The 15714-nt window shown below is 40.6% G+C and overlaps 1 protein-coding gene across 1 annotated transcript in view; it reads right to left on the bottom strand.

The window, feature by feature from the left end:
• UBTD2 (ubiquitin domain containing 2) overlaps positions 1–15219 on the bottom strand; it is a 62576-nt gene extending 47357 nt beyond the window's left edge. Inside the window, exon 1 of the mRNA XM_042992321.1 lies at positions 15053–15219. Coding sequence (XP_042848255.1) covers positions 15053–15122 — 70 coding nt within the window. The 5' untranslated portion in view covers positions 15123–15219. The remainder of the gene's footprint in view (positions 1–15052) is intronic.
• Positions 15220–15714: the final 495 nt, after the last annotated feature.

Below are 15714 nucleotides of genomic sequence, written 5' to 3'. Positions count from 1 at the left end.
CAAAGTGAAATTTGTGTTTAGTAAAATACTTCAAAGATCAGTTTCATCCTACAACTTGTCCTCAGACTTTGCCCTCCTCTAACATCCCCTAAAATGTCTGCTGAAAAAAACCCACCGAATGAACAAACAAAAACCCCTACATTCAGAAAATTCATAAAGAGTGTCTTTATTATTCCCTGTTAATAGAATACTTTATAGGCTATATGTGAAAACTAGATTTCTGCTACATTCAATGTAAACACAAATTCAGCTCAAGGGCAGCCTAACAATTCTACTGGGCTGGGTGGGCTATAAATATAATTAACTCTTTTCATATGCAAAGCAATTCAAATCATCACTAGGTTTGCTAAGGATGACAGGAGAAAATAACAAAAATACACACAAAACAAGCAGGGAGACCTTAACAAGCAAATTAGATCACTGCCTCCTTCAGTTGGGCAAATAAGTATTTATCCCAGAGTTAATTATGGTGAGGAGTCTCTATAAGACAATGGGCTTTCATACAACTAAGGAACTAGTAATAAAATAATTTCATCCAAAAATCAAATTAAATAACTAAAGCCAAGTAGTACACTTTTCATTCTCCAAGTGATAAAACAGTCACAATTATCCATTTATTGTTTCAGAGCTTATAATATTGTGAGGCAAGTAAGAAATAAACAAGTAAACAAATAATTTCTAAAAGCAATTAAAAAAATGAGGAAGGGCCAGGCTATTTTTAAGAACTTAATAAAAAAGCATTTCATAGCAAATATTTACTATGTAAATAAATACTAAGTGAAAAGGTCAAAGGCCTTGAAAAGGAAAGAAAATCCAAGCCTTGCTCACTAGATGCGAAGATCTTTCTTTCACTGACATTCCTTTTTTGTTTTATCTCAATATAGTCCACTCTTTATAAGCAAAGTCTGACTAACATATATGACAGACATCAGACCTCACCTACGAGGTCCCTCTCAGCATCATCTCATTCTGGTTCTTCCTTCATAAGCCACAGTCAAATCTTTCAAACACAAGATCTCATTTATCAACCCCATTTCCATTAAGCACTTCCTGCCTGAACTTCCAAAGTTTTCTTTTTTTTAATGTTTATGTATTTATTTTGAAAGGGGGGGGAGGGGCAGAGTGGGAGAGAGAGAATCCCAAGCAGGCTCTGCACTGCCAGCACAGAGCCTGACACAGGGCTTGATCCTACGGATCCATGAGATCATGACCTGAGCCAAAATCAACAGTCAGACACTTAACCGACTAATCCACCCAGACACCCCTGAAACTCCAAAGTTTAAACATAATACAAGCATGCCTGAATTGTAGACAAAGAGCTGAAATATTTGATACCCAAGAGAGAAAGGAGAAAAGTGAAGCTGTGTCAGACAGAGAGAAGAGTAGGCCTAATAGTGCCAAGCTTCAAATGGGCTGAGAGGTAAAGTTCATGTCTTAAATAATGAAACAGCTTCACTTACAGAGTACATTATGAAGCCAAAAGTTGCTCCAGAAGAAAGAGACCACCTGTGGGCTTGTTACTACCCTTTTAATTCCTGGCAAAGGCAAGTCAAATGCAGGCAGTAAACAAACTTCCAGATCTAAAACCAGACTGCAATTAGTGATATAGGCACAAGTTACCACCGCACTGATTCCCTTCACTATCTCTTTTTTAAGTAAGCTCTATTCCCAACGTGGGATTTGAACTCATGACCCCAAGATCAAACGCACAACCCCAAGATCAAGAGTTGCATGCTCTACTGACTAAGCCAACCAGGCCCCCGCATCTTCGCTATTTTTAATGTGTTACCTTTCTTTTGTTTGCTCTTAAAGTTTTATACTTAATTCATATAGTACTTTTTCAGTAATTCTATGAAACCACAGATATCTAATACAATGCCCACAACAGTATGCCTATCCTGAGAATAGAGAAAAACCGACTGAAATTATGTGTTAAAGATTTTTCCTAGGATCTAATCAACTAATTTTAAAAACTGGTTCCAAAGAACTCAAGGAAACAAAACAGTTGCTTCAGAGTTCTACAAACATGATTCAAATTATATGTAAAATATGTTACTTTTTAAGAATCATAATAACAAGACCCCACACATCAAATGTTAAATTTCAAACATACAGACCATCATGAAACATGTTCATCATGAAACTAATCATGGTGACATTGGAATAAAGCTTCTCTTACTTTCTCTATGCACATATGAAACTTAGGGAACTTCTTGAAATGGGTCATTGATTGGGAAATCAAGAGCTCTGCACGGTGCCTTTCGTTAATACAGGCACACACATGTCCACTCATGTAACAATGTACCAGTGAACACACTAATATGGCACTATGCAGGTCTGGGCCCCATTAAATGTCACAGCAAGTTTAGATATACCTGCTCAGCATATTCTCTCATGGCAAAAAGTAACTCAACAATGCTTAATGAAAAGATAACGTAAGTCACAATACTGGAAGACATAATGTTGAAGTTTTGAGTACAGTTGATAGTGATTCAAACTTCAAAAAAAAACCTATAGAACTTTATGAGACTCTAATTTTTTTTAGTGACTGTACAATCAAAATAAAAGAAAATGAAATGCTGAGGCTGATACTTTAGTATTCAATGTAAGGTATACCTAAAAAAAGGAGATTCAACTGTTAAAAAAGTTTGAGTATACTGATCTCATCCAACAAACATACTCATTTTATAGATAAGAGAAAAACAAGAAATGGGGAAGTCAAGTGACTTTAGGTCATACTAGATATAGAGAGACAGAGATGGAACTGGAACTTTTCATTACACTATATGGTTCTAGTTAACAAAGAGCTCTTGTTCTAGAATTAAATAAGTCTTCTATTAGTGGACTTTTACTTTCTCCCTAACACCATTATAAAGTCAAAAACGTATGTCATGCAACAGCTAACTGAGTCTAAGGTATTATGAAACCTCAAGTATTATGAAGTCTGTACCAGGCCAACGCAGCTTACATCCCGAGAAGATAAGTAATGTCAAAAAATAACCATGATAGGGGCACCTGGGTGGCTTACTTAGTCCGTTAAGCATCCGACCTCAGCTTAGGTCATGATCTCACGGCTTGTGAGTTTGAGCCCCATGTCCGGCTCTGTGCTGACAGCCTGGAGCCTGCTTCACATTCTGTGTCTCCATCTCTCTCTGCCCCTCTGCCACTTGTGCTCTCTTTCTCTCTCTGATATAAATAAACATTAAAAAAAAATTAAAAAAAAAAACATGATAGAACCTTTTTATAAAAATGAGAGAAAGGAGGGGAGCCTGGGTGCCTCAGTCGGTTAAATGGCTGACTTCAGCTCAGGTCATGATCTCACAGTTTGCGCATTTGAGCCCTGCATCAGGCTCTGTGCTGACAGCTCAGAGCCTGCAGCCTGCTTCGGATTCTGTCTCCCCCCCTCTCTCTGCCCTCCCCCACTCACACTCTGAAAGAAAGAAATGTAGATACAAAGGGTACAAACTTTCAGTTATAAAAAGAATAAACTCTGAGAATCTAATAATGTACAGCACAGTGACTATAGTTAATAATAGGGTACTGTAGACTTGCAGACTGACAGATCTTAAGCTTGTTTCTGGGTAGGAAAATGAAAACAAGGTTCAGATTTATTCAGTAATCAAAGATTATCCCAGTGTTGGAAGTTAGGAGAAAAGAACTGGGAAAAGTTTGGATTTTGGATCCAGTATAGCCTAGGAAATAATCACATTCTGTTAGTATTAGATCTACCAAATTTTCAGTTTAAAGAAAATACAGAGGCTAGAGAAATACACTAAATGACAGACAAACCCAGAATGTGATACATTCTATAATACTCTTCAAAAAATCAATGTCATAGGGAAAAGGGGAGAAGCTGTTCTAGATTTTAAAAAATTAAATACAAAAACAAATGCAATGTCTCAATGCTGAATAGATCTTAATTTGAAAAAAATAGCTATAAAAGGCATTTTGGGACAATTGGTGGACTGTGATTATGGACTTGATCTTAGGGAATAATCTTCTTAGGAGTGATAATGGTATTTACATGTTGAAGTGTCATGATGTCTATACTCTCAGTTAAGCAAATACACACACACACACACACACACACACACACACACTGTTTAATCTAAGTGACGGATATTCAAATGTTTATTATATTAATTTTTTCAATATGCTTGAAAACTGTCATTAAAAATATTTTAAAAAAGAATTAAGATATAATCTTGACAAAGATGATCTAATCCATTCTCTTCTTTCAACAATGTAAGAAACGGAGCCCAAAGCACCACAGATAATGCAGACGTTTTCAAGAGATTAAAACTCAGGCACGTCTGCAGAATCTTTGTGCAAACTCTTTCCATGTGCCAGAAACCTAGGACCATAGACAAAAACTGATGTGGGACAAACATATACATACACGTACATATAAAAAAGGTGGTTTTTTTTAAGTTTATTTATTAATAATCTCTACACCCAGCGTGGGGCTGGAACTCACGACCTCAAGATCAAGAGCCGCACACTATTCTGAGTGGGTGAGCCAGGCACCCCATGTGCATGCAAAAAAGTGAAACACATTTCTGATCTTTAATATGTGACAATATGATTAAAATTACAAAAGAATAAAAATATGCTAAAGATTGTAACACCTTGCTACATCAGAATTTTGTATCAAATAACCTCAGAATGCAGCATTAAATGGGAATTAGCACACAAAAAATCCACTTAAATACCATCACCTATATATTGTCTCGCAACTGGTCTATTAATTGTGGCAACTGTGCCTTCCTAAAATCTGGCAACATACCTTAATAACTTCATATTTCACCTACCCCTCCACAAGCTTCTTGCCAGTCCGCCAAAATGCCAGGTTTTCTCATATTGCTATACAAATAATTTCCTCTGCCTTCTACTTTGTCTCCATCTACTCCTCTTTCAAGACCAACTACTTATATCTCCTCTTCAGTGAAGCTTTCTGACCCTGCTCCCCACTATTCTCTGAACTTCCATAATACTTTTTCCATTGCTGTAGAGGCTTTAAAAAAATTTTTTTTAATGTTTATTTTTAAAGGAGAACGAAAAAAAGAAAAGAAAAAAGAGGGAAGGGCAGATGGGGCGGGGGGAAAAAAAATAAAGGAGAGAGAAACCGAGAATGTGCAGGGGAGGGACAGAGAGAGAAGGAGACACAGAATCCAAAGTGGGCTCCAGGTCTGATCCGTCAGCACAGAGCCCCACGCAGGGCTCAAACTCCCAAGCTGTGAGATCATGACCCGAGCGGAAGTCGGATGCTTAACTGACTGAGCCACCCAGGAGCCCCACTGTAGAGGTTTTTAAAACTTTTCCTAATTAAATGTATGATTCCTCTACTCAACCATAGTCTACTTGATATCAGAGAGCAGGCCTTATTTATATGGTTAGCTATAAGCACTGGCAGTTAGAAATAATGGAGGCTGGCTATTTTTAAAAGTTCCAGTTTAAAAAAATAAGATGTTTACCCTGAGTTGAAAGTGATAGTTTATCATGAAGCATAACCAAGTGATCTGGACCATCTGTTATTCTGCCCCTTTGATACTCTTGTCACATAGTCCACAAGCACGGAAATGATCTGAACTGATGCAAAGAGGCCTGCCCTAGCTCATACCTATAAGCCAATCATAATACATGCAAAACATTATCTGAAGGGTTTTGAGGACTTCATGAGAAAAGTCCAAAAGTCACTACTTCATTATTTAGTCAAGTCTTGATATATCAAGACCTCACTCACACTCAAGTAATATTCACTTAAAATGACTTTCACACATTAGGATGTTTTTGTTTAGACATCTAACTTGAACAGAAATTCCATTTCTGAAAACAGCAATAATGGAAACGCCTAAAAGTTTTACTGCAAACACGCAAAAAACGGCATTACAACACTCAATGCATACTCAGCAATATTTAACCTCTCAGCTCAATATATGGGATATATTCAAAAACAAACTTGATTGTTGCTGACTGCAAGTCAAAAGTGGCTGATGCAAGGCGAATACATGCTGATTGTTCTCGGCCAACACACATGCATCTTTAAGTACATACGCGTTAGTAAAGTCTCAACCTATGGTCCTTGAACTACCAGTGAATCATGAGGAGCTTGCTGGTAGCCTAGTATGCCCGATAAGCAGAAGCAGAAAGCTGGGTAGGGATGGTGAGGGGCGGCGGGAAGAATCAGGTGCAATGGTCCACCAAATGAAGATAAACCATTCAGGTGGTCTGCAGTAAGGAAAAATGAGAGAATCACTAAATCAGCAAATTGATCATCATGCCCAATTAATATGATTATGTTGTTTAACGAAATCAATCTAATGCTTTCCTGCAACAAGAGAAGAATGTGTCTTGGTCAAAAGCCACAAGAGATAACTAATTCATAAACACAATGGCAAAAGTTCCTCACTACAAGAGAGTAACACTCAATAATCATTCCTATTAGAAGACTCACCTGAGTATAGTACCACTAGCAGGTGCTGCCAAAGCTCTGCATTTGCAGTAAGAAAATCAGATTTTAAAATAGGGGCGCCTGAATGGCTCAGTGAGTTGAGCGTCCGACTCTTGATTTCGGCTCAGGTCATGATCCCACGGTTGTGGGCTGACAGCATGTTGACTGCTTGAGACACTCACACTCTCTCTCCCTCTCTCTCTCTCTCCCCCTCCCCCCATTGCATTTGCTTGTGCTCTTTCACTCTCTCAAAATAAATAATAAACTAAAACAAAAATGTTTAAACAAAAACATAGGGGCTCCTGGCTGGCTCAGTTGGAAAAGCATGCAACTCTTGATCTACGGGTTGTGAGTTCAAGCCCCATGTTGGGTGTACAGATTACTTAAAAAATAAAATCTTAAAAAAAAAAAAAGTAAAATCCATCTATTAAAATTTCTCCATAAGAGAGGTGTTACAGGGGCACCCAGGTGGCTCAGTTGGTTGAGCATCTGACTTCGGCTCAGATCATTATCTCGCAGTTCGTGAGTTCCAGCCCCGCATCGGGCTCTGTGCTGACAGCTCGGAGCCTGGAGCCTACTTCAGATTCTGTGTCTCCCTCTCTCTCTGCCCCATCCCCACTCATGCTCTGTCTCTCTCTGTCTTAAAAATAAATAAAACATTAAAAAAAATTTTTTTAAAGAGAGGTGTTACAGACTAGGATCATCAAAAATCAGAATGAAGATTCTTATCATTTCTAATGGCATAAAGATTCTACCCATAGTATATAGCACTAGCAACTGATTTTTTTTTTAATGTTTATTTTTGAGAGAGAGAGACAGAGTGTGAGCAGGCGAGAGGCAGAGAGAGGGAGACACAGAATCGAAGCAGGCTCTAGGCTCTGAGCTGTCAGCACAGAGCCCGATGTGGAGCTTGAACCCACAAACTGTGAGATCATGACGTGAGCCCAAGTCAGACACTTAACCAACTGAGCCACCCAGGCGCCCCCTAGCAACTGATTCCTAAATAAAATCAGAGATGAAAAAAACCCAGGCCATTTACTATCCATAGCAAGAATCTTTAAAAATGCCATTCCAACATAAAGTCCAAGATAATCTTGACTGGGAAAAAATGTCAACCTTTTATTTGCTAGAAAACTGAAAACAAAATTGGACTAGCCAGGGATATAATATCCCAGGTCTATTTTTAATAAAAACTTGAGTGCTTAAATCTCTTTCCAGAGAGGATTCAGCTTTCCCCACATCTCAGTATTTTCCAACCGTAGCGTCCCCGACCTAAATTTTGTTCTCATACCTACAGCCTTCCTACCCAGAGTTCCCCTGGATTTCCGACACACACCTTCTTGCTGTCTATTTTCCTTTCGGTCTTCCCCCACAGCTATACTCATTCTGGTAAAATCAAGCACCCTCTGCTTTATACCAAGTAAATGCCTCCTATTTTGTAGTATGTCTTTCTCCAACTGGCATAAAATTTTATGCATCCTACTCATAAAGCCACAGAGCTACCAGCCCAGAAAATAGGAAAAATTTTTACTTCAACTGTCACACTAAGGAGAAGGGCAGCCTAATCATCAGCCCTCCTCATGCTCAGTTCTACTTCATTTTTAATTATAGACCCAGTCCTAAGAGTAGAAGCATAAGAAAATTCAATCAGCAAACTAATTAGATGATGTGTAGAATATATGGAACATTGAAAATACATAAGATAGAGATATGAATGATATTCTTGGTGAAGAAAGAAACCAGTGTTTTGTAGAGAAATGTGTTTGTTCTGAAGTATATCAACCTCAAAAGGCCTACTGGTATATTCTGGGGCTGGATGCCCAAGAAGTCTACCTTGAGTCTGGATGTGAGTAACACACTACAGGTAGAATTTCTGCAAACACCACACTAGAATGAGAAGTTAACAAAATAAATTATTTTCTGGAATTGTAAGAATGGTCAGGTCCATCTTCTGTGAAATTTTCATGACTCAGTTCTTAGTACTTTCTTCTTCTTTTCACTTACTTATAGCAGTCATTTACTTTTACACCTTCAGTCAACCTCCCCCAAAGACTCCAAAATCCACATTCCTAATCCTGAATAAGAGTTCCATATCTAAACATCTGCACCACCCTACATGATGTCCCAACTTAAAAATTCTTGTGTCAACTAAACCTTGGCATACTGAAAGGCAAATTATAGCTTGCCCCGGATAGCTCTTTCTTATTCCCCAAAACCTGCCAAGCCACCTCAATATTCCTGGTCACCCAGATTCACAAACATGGGTTTACAGATCTTCCCTGACTTAGGACGAGGTTACGTTCCAATAAACCTATCGTAAATTGAAATCATCATAAATTGAAAATGCATTTAATACAACTAACCTACAGAACATCATAGTTTAGCCTAGCCTACCTTAAATGTGCTCAGAACACTTACATTAGCCCACAGTTGGGCAAAATCATCTAACACAAAGCCTAATACCACATAATTTGTCACTATACTGAAGGTGAGAAACAAAATGGTAAGAGTATCCGTTGCTTACCGTCATGATCCTGACCACATGGCTGACTGGGAGCTGCAGGTTGCTGCCTCTGCCCAGCATCTCGAGAGAGTATCATATCACTTATCATCAGCCATGGAAAAAAAACCAAATTCAAACTCTCAAGTATGGTTTCTACTGAATGTGTATGTATCACGTTGCACCACTGTAAAATTGTAAAATTGAAAAATCCTAAATTGAGCCATCATAAGTCAGGGACTGTCTGTATTTTACTTTCTTTTCTATACCCCTTTATCCAATATAGTCCCAATTCATGCCATTTTTTTCCTAATGGGTTCCTTGCTCTAATCTCTTCCCACTGTAAGCAATCCTGTACAGTGCTTCTCAAACTTCAATATGCAGAGGAACCATTTGAGAATCTAGTTACAATGAAGATTCTGATTTACTAGGTTTGGGGGCGGGCCTGAGATTTTGCACTTCTAACATACTCCCAGGTTATAGCAAAACTGCTGGTAGCGGGACCACCTTTGAGCAGCTCAGATCACTATTTTCTTTTATTCCCTCAGCACTTGCGCAGTTTATCCTATAGTATATTTATCTGTTTACCAGTGTTTTACAGTTGTTTCATGTGTGCATATTTTATTATGCTTTCCTAAAAAAGGATTCTGACATACTCAAGAAATAAGATCATGATTCCTTTTTTGGAACAACAGCAACCAACCCAATGTTGGGCATATTGTGGGTTTTCAATGCCTTTTGATTGTGAAATGCTTCTACGGAAAATGTAACAATCATCTCTTGATTAAGAAGTTGAAGTAGGTTTATAGATTACTTTTGTCAACTTTTTAAAAACCATTTCACTACTAATCAACCTTTTCACCACATAAGACAGAAAATAAACTTCAAATAGTTTTCTATTCATAGTTAAGAAAGCAAATGTTAGTTAAGTTAGACTTATGAATTACTGGTTAAAGATTTATTCTTTCTCCATCAGTGAAGGATTAGTTAAATATACATTTAAAACAAAAACCAGAAACCCAGGCAACAAAAGAAAAAATAAATTTGACTTCATTAAAGTTAAAAACTTTTATGCATCAAAGGACACTACCAAGAGAGAGTAAAGATGGGGCACCTGGCTAGCTCAGTTGGTAGAGCATGTGATTCTTGACCTCAGGGTTGTAAGTTCAAGCCCCACCTTGGGTACAGAGATTACTTAAAAATAAAATCTTAAAAACAAAAAAAAAAGTGAAAAGATGGGAGAAAATATCTTCCAATCATGTATCTGATAAGAGTTTATATACAGAATATATAAAGGCCTCCCACAACACAACAACAAAAAACCCCAAAACAACCCAATTAAAAAACAGGGAAAGGACTTAAACAGACATTTCTCCAAAGAAGATAAACAAATGTCCAAGAAGCACTTTAATTAAAAGATGCTCAACATCACTAGTCATTAGGGAAATGCAAACCAAAACCACAGTGAGATACCCACTACAAGGGCTATTAATTTTAAAAGTGGGAAATAACAAGTGTTGATGAAGATATGGAGAAACTGAAACCCTTGTATGTTGCTGGTAGGAATGAAAAATGATGCAGCCACTGTGGTAAAGTTTGGCAGTTCCTCAAAAAAGTAAACCATTTAACCTAGCAACTCCACACCTAGGTATATTATATCCAAAAGAACCAAAAACAGGGACTCAAACAGCTCTTTGTACACCAAAGTTCATAGCCACGTTATTCACAATAGCCAAAAAGTGGACACAGCCCAAATGTCTGTGTAGAAGAATGGATAAACAAAATGTGGTATATACATACAATGGAGTATTATTGAGCCATAAAAAGGATGAGGTACTGATACTTGCTACCACAGGATTAACCTGAAGACATTATGCAAAGTGAAATATATCAGAAAGAAAAGGACAAATACTGTATGATTCTACTTATGTGAAATATCTAGACTTGGTAAATTCACAGAGAAAAAACTTAGATTTAGAAGTTAACAGGTTGGGAGAGGGGAGAAGAAATACTCCTTAATGATCTAGAGTTTCTGTTTGAAGAGATGAAAAATATTAGAAATACATAGTTTCTAAAACTATGGGGGGATGGTTACACATGGGGATGGTGAATGTAATTAATGCCACTAAATTGTACACTTAAAAATGGTTAAAATGGCAAATTTTATATGTATTTTGTCACAAATTTAAAAATGAAACTAGAAAAAAAGAGAAACTAGCATTTTTTATCACAGCACTGAGTTCAAGTTCTGCCTGCCATTTATAAACAATGCAATGTTAAGCAACTTAATTTCTCTCAGGTTCAATCCATCCATAAAATAGAAATATTATCCACCTTCCAGAGTTATTGAAGACTAAATGAGAAAACCAAATCACTGAGCACAACATCTGTTACATAATAAATACTGGATAAATGGTAGTTATTATTCAAAAACCACTGTTACTCAAGTAGGTGTCTGTAAGGCTGCTATAAATGGATACCCAAAAGAATTCCATGATATTCTCAAGACATTATGAAATAAAGAAATGAATGGCCAGCAGTCAGTTATCCTGCTGTAAACCTGGAAACTTGTGACCACAGAGGGTTAGTCCCCTTGGGATATCACTGACTATGCAAAACAAAAGATACACCCAGAAAGTGAGAACCCACTTTCCACATCAAGTTCATTAAAGAGGTGAACAAAATAATAGTTGGCTGTCTTCAACTAATTTCACTTTACTGTTTTTTCCCCACATACTTATTTTTAAAAATCATGAGATTTCATTCCTTAGCCAATGCCATGGACTACATAAAGCCTTGTCTAGAGGTCCTGAGTTCCAACCCCAGCATCACAATGTCACATCATACTAAGGCAGACAACTATACAGAACATGCTGTCTAAAAAATGTTCTAGGAACATGGAAGCCTGAAGTGAATTGCTAAATAATCTTGTATAATGTATATACTATACTTGTCTTGATGAAAATTAGGCTTTTAAAAAATGGTCAAACTAGCTGAAACTCAGAAACTGAATTCTAGGCAAGATATGCCAGAGGAAGATACTACAAATGATTCCAAAATAACATATAACACAAATCTTATAATGTGGATTAAGCAATTTCCATATTCTACAGTCTTTTGCAAAAATTTCTCAAATTCCTTCAAAGTACATCCCTTAGTAAGCAAGTTTTTTTCCTATATGCAATTACTTGCATGCACAAGTGACTTAGATCCAGAGGGAAAGAGAAAGTACAGTATCTCAAATGGCCAAAAAGGTTTTTAAAACAGTCATTTTTTACTAAGGTTACCTGATATTCAAGAGTCAAACCAATCTAGGGGCACCTATGTGGCTCAGTCGGTTGAACGTCTGACTCTTAATTTCAGCTCAGGTTATGATCTCAAGGTTGTGAGATCGAGTGCTCAGTGTGGAGTCCACTTAGGATTCTCTCTCCCTCCCTCTACCCTCCCCAATTCACACACTCTTTAAAAAAAAAAAAAAAAAAAAAAAAAAAGGTCAAACCAATCTAAAATGGTGAGACTTGAAAACAATGTGAATGTAAAACTGTCATGAAAAGCATCAGAAGACTATTTTACTTCATGTTGATAAAAGAATTTTTCATAACACAAATGTCCAGGTGAAAACTACAAACCATCAATTTATGTTTGAAAAGCAAAGGATCTGTGCCAACACCCTTAGGAAAAATACTCTTTCCCTTCTCAACAAAAACCTACTATAATAAGTAAAAACTATTTAATGTGTTAACTTAAAACACTCACCTGAGCTAATTCCTTTAAACCGCAATTAACTCTTAACTATTGTGACAATAATGAAGAACAAAGTCTTCTATAATTAAATTCCAAAACCAATCCTTTTATCCCACGCAGCCCCTTCCTCTCCTTCTTCCACTGGTTACATGAGGCCCATACTTTCTCTTCAGAAGAAAAAGAGGTTTTGTGGTTGGTGTTCCTTTTTTCTAAATTTTACTTTAGAAAGTTATAGCGCAGCTTAAGGTCCAGAGATCTCAGTTCTCAAAGAAACTAATACTATGGTTATCTAACTAGACACTACTGGTAATAAATTACCAAAAGCTAAGACTTCATGCTTTTAAAGGCCCGTGCTAATAATGCCTGGCTGGTCCTAAGTCACATTACCAAAAGATTTTCAATTGGTTCAAATTCATTACCAAGAAGAGAAAAATGTTTATTAAAATTTTTAAATGAGTGTAAAACAAATTAGATTTAACTGAAACTAAACACTACCAGGGTGGCCTGGCTGGCACAGTCAGTACAGCATGTGACTCTTGATCTCGGGGTTGTGAATTCGAGCCCCACATGGGGTGCAGAGATTACTTAAAAAAAATAAAATAATTTTTTTTAAGTTTATTTATTTTGAGAGAGAGAAAGTGCAAGAGGGTAGGGGCAGAAAGGGAGCGGGGAGAAAGAATTCCAAGCAGGCTCCACGCTGTAGGAGCAGGGCCCAATGCAGGGCTTGATCCCACAAACGGAGATCATGACCCTAGATGAAACCATGAGTCAGAAGCCTAACCAGCTGAGCCACTGAGGCATCCCAAATTTAAAATCTTAAAACAAACAAACAAAAACCCACTATTTATAGCACATACTAGTGTATTTTGGTACCACTAATGATCACTTCAATTGCAGGAAGAATCATTTTGACCCCCAATTTGACCTTAACCCAGGGCTGCTTTAAATCATGCGCTTTTAATCTTCTGCTTCGTCCTCACTGGGGATCTCACTGTTAATGTGCCACCAAAACACAACGCTACGATTTGAAATGCACTATTAAGTAGTGTTTTCATGGACAATTTATTTTCACCACACACTTCAATGAACCCTCAAACTATTCGTCCAGGATTTAATCATACAAGAAACCCACAGATTTTAATCAAGTGGCATGGCAAAATATCACGTAATTCAGGAACTTTATCAGCTAAATGTTAGTGTACACAGTTTACAGATGGAGCTCCAGGGACAGGGCGAGCAATTGGTCCAAAAAGCTAGTAAAAGAAAAAGTTGTAAACCCTCTCATCCCCCACCCCCCCCCCCAAACGATTCAGTTTAGGAACTTATAAATACGTCTTACATTCTGAGACATCTAACAGAAGGTTGGAACGGAACCAGCACTGTCATCTTTGCTATTCCTAGCTGTTTCTTCTTTAACTACAACATTCTGCCCTCTACACAGGCTATAGAGCGGACTCAGCCAAAGGTCATTTAAGCAAAGGTAGAATTAATTGTATTGTTACACTGTTATACTACAATGCCGATTGAATTAAGAAGCTCTCCTCCGCCAGCTGCTATTTACAATAAATTAGAAGTGCGTTCCGTGTTCGAAAACTTTTAAAGCACTGGGCTAAGTCGGACTCCTGCATTTGTACTTTTACTCTACATATTTTCCTTTACGTAAGGCGGATAGGAATTCAACTAGCCCACCCCGACAGCAAACTGGCCCAACACCCGCAAGCCGTAGCAAGAAGCCACGTTTTCCTCGGGCGGACGGTTTCCCCACCCCTCCTTAAAATAATGCGTGTGGCCACTCGAGACTTCCCCAGCCAAGCTCCAGAAACTTGCAGGTTTAAATGGCCAAATTGGAACCAACCAGGGCAGCTGTCATCTGAAACTCAGGAAAGCTGAGACCAGCCAACTCTGCCGAACGAGGAAGGGTGCGGAGAGATGTGGCGGGGCCCGTCGGAGGGAATGCATTAAGCTCCCCTCCCCAACCCCCCATCAATTCGCTTTTCTGCAACCCCAGCGCCGCCATCCTGTTCCTGAATAATTAAACGGGCTGGAGAGGGGGTGAGGTGGCCAAGAAAGGCAGTTTCTGGTCCGAGTTTCCCGAGCCGAGGCGGTGGGGTCGAGAGGCCGAGGGCTACATCCCCGGCGGGCGAAGGACTTTCCTCAGGGGCCGGCGGGGCAAGGGGCGACCCCGCGGCCGGCGGGGCGGCCGGAAGCGGAGCGCGGGGAGTGACGTGGAGGAGGGGATGACAAAGGGGCTCAGGGGCCCCGGCCGCGCGGCCCGCGGGCCCGCAGGGGCCGGGACAGGTGGCCGGGCCTGGCCGGGAACAATGGGGGGCCGAGGCTGCCCCCTGGCGCTCACCTACCTCCGGTGCCCTCCGAGTTCTCGTTGAGGCTGCCCGAGGAGTCGTGCTGGGCGCCCACACACCCGCCCATGGGGGCCCCCGGCGCCTCGTCCGCCACCTCCGGGCGCTCGTCCGGCCCGCCGCCGCCGCCGCCGCCTCAGCCTCCTCAAGAGCCGCCGCCGCCGCCGCCGCCGCCACCGAGCCCCGGACAGGCGCGCCGCTCCGCTCGCCCGCCGCGGCCCAGCCTCCGCCCCCCTCGCCGCTCCACCCACCGCCTTGGCTCGGCCCCTTCCTCCGCGCCCACTTCTACCTCAGCCCCCGGGCCGCCCGCCCGGCAGGCCTGGCCCGCGTGCCGCCCTCGCCTCCGGCTCGGCCCCGCCAGGCCAGGGCCGGCCCATCCCGGGAGGGCCGCAGCGCCCGCCTCGCCCGCTCACTGCCCCGCACGCCCGCGTCCAGGCGAGCCCCGCGCCGGCGCCGCCAGTCCGCCAGGCCCCATCGGCCCCCGCCCCGCGGCGCCGCCCTCCGCACCCGCGGCCTGGGCTCAACCGGGCCCGCCCGGAACGGCCGGCGGGGGCGGGGCCGCGGGAGGCCGCGCGCTGATTGGCTGCGGGAGGGGCCGCGAGCCGAGGGCTAGGGCGGTGGGAGGAGAGGGGAAGAGAGGGGAGGGGAGCTCCGAGCTGGAG

This window comes from Panthera tigris, chromosome A1 (assembly GCF_018350195.1).
Source record: "Panthera tigris isolate Pti1 chromosome A1, P.tigris_Pti1_mat1.1, whole genome shotgun sequence".
In the NCBI taxonomy this organism is placed as follows: domain Eukaryota; kingdom Metazoa; phylum Chordata; class Mammalia; order Carnivora; family Felidae; genus Panthera; species Panthera tigris.
The sequence above is the reverse complement of the archived record's forward strand: the minus strand, read 5'-3'. Positions and strand labels throughout refer to the sequence as shown.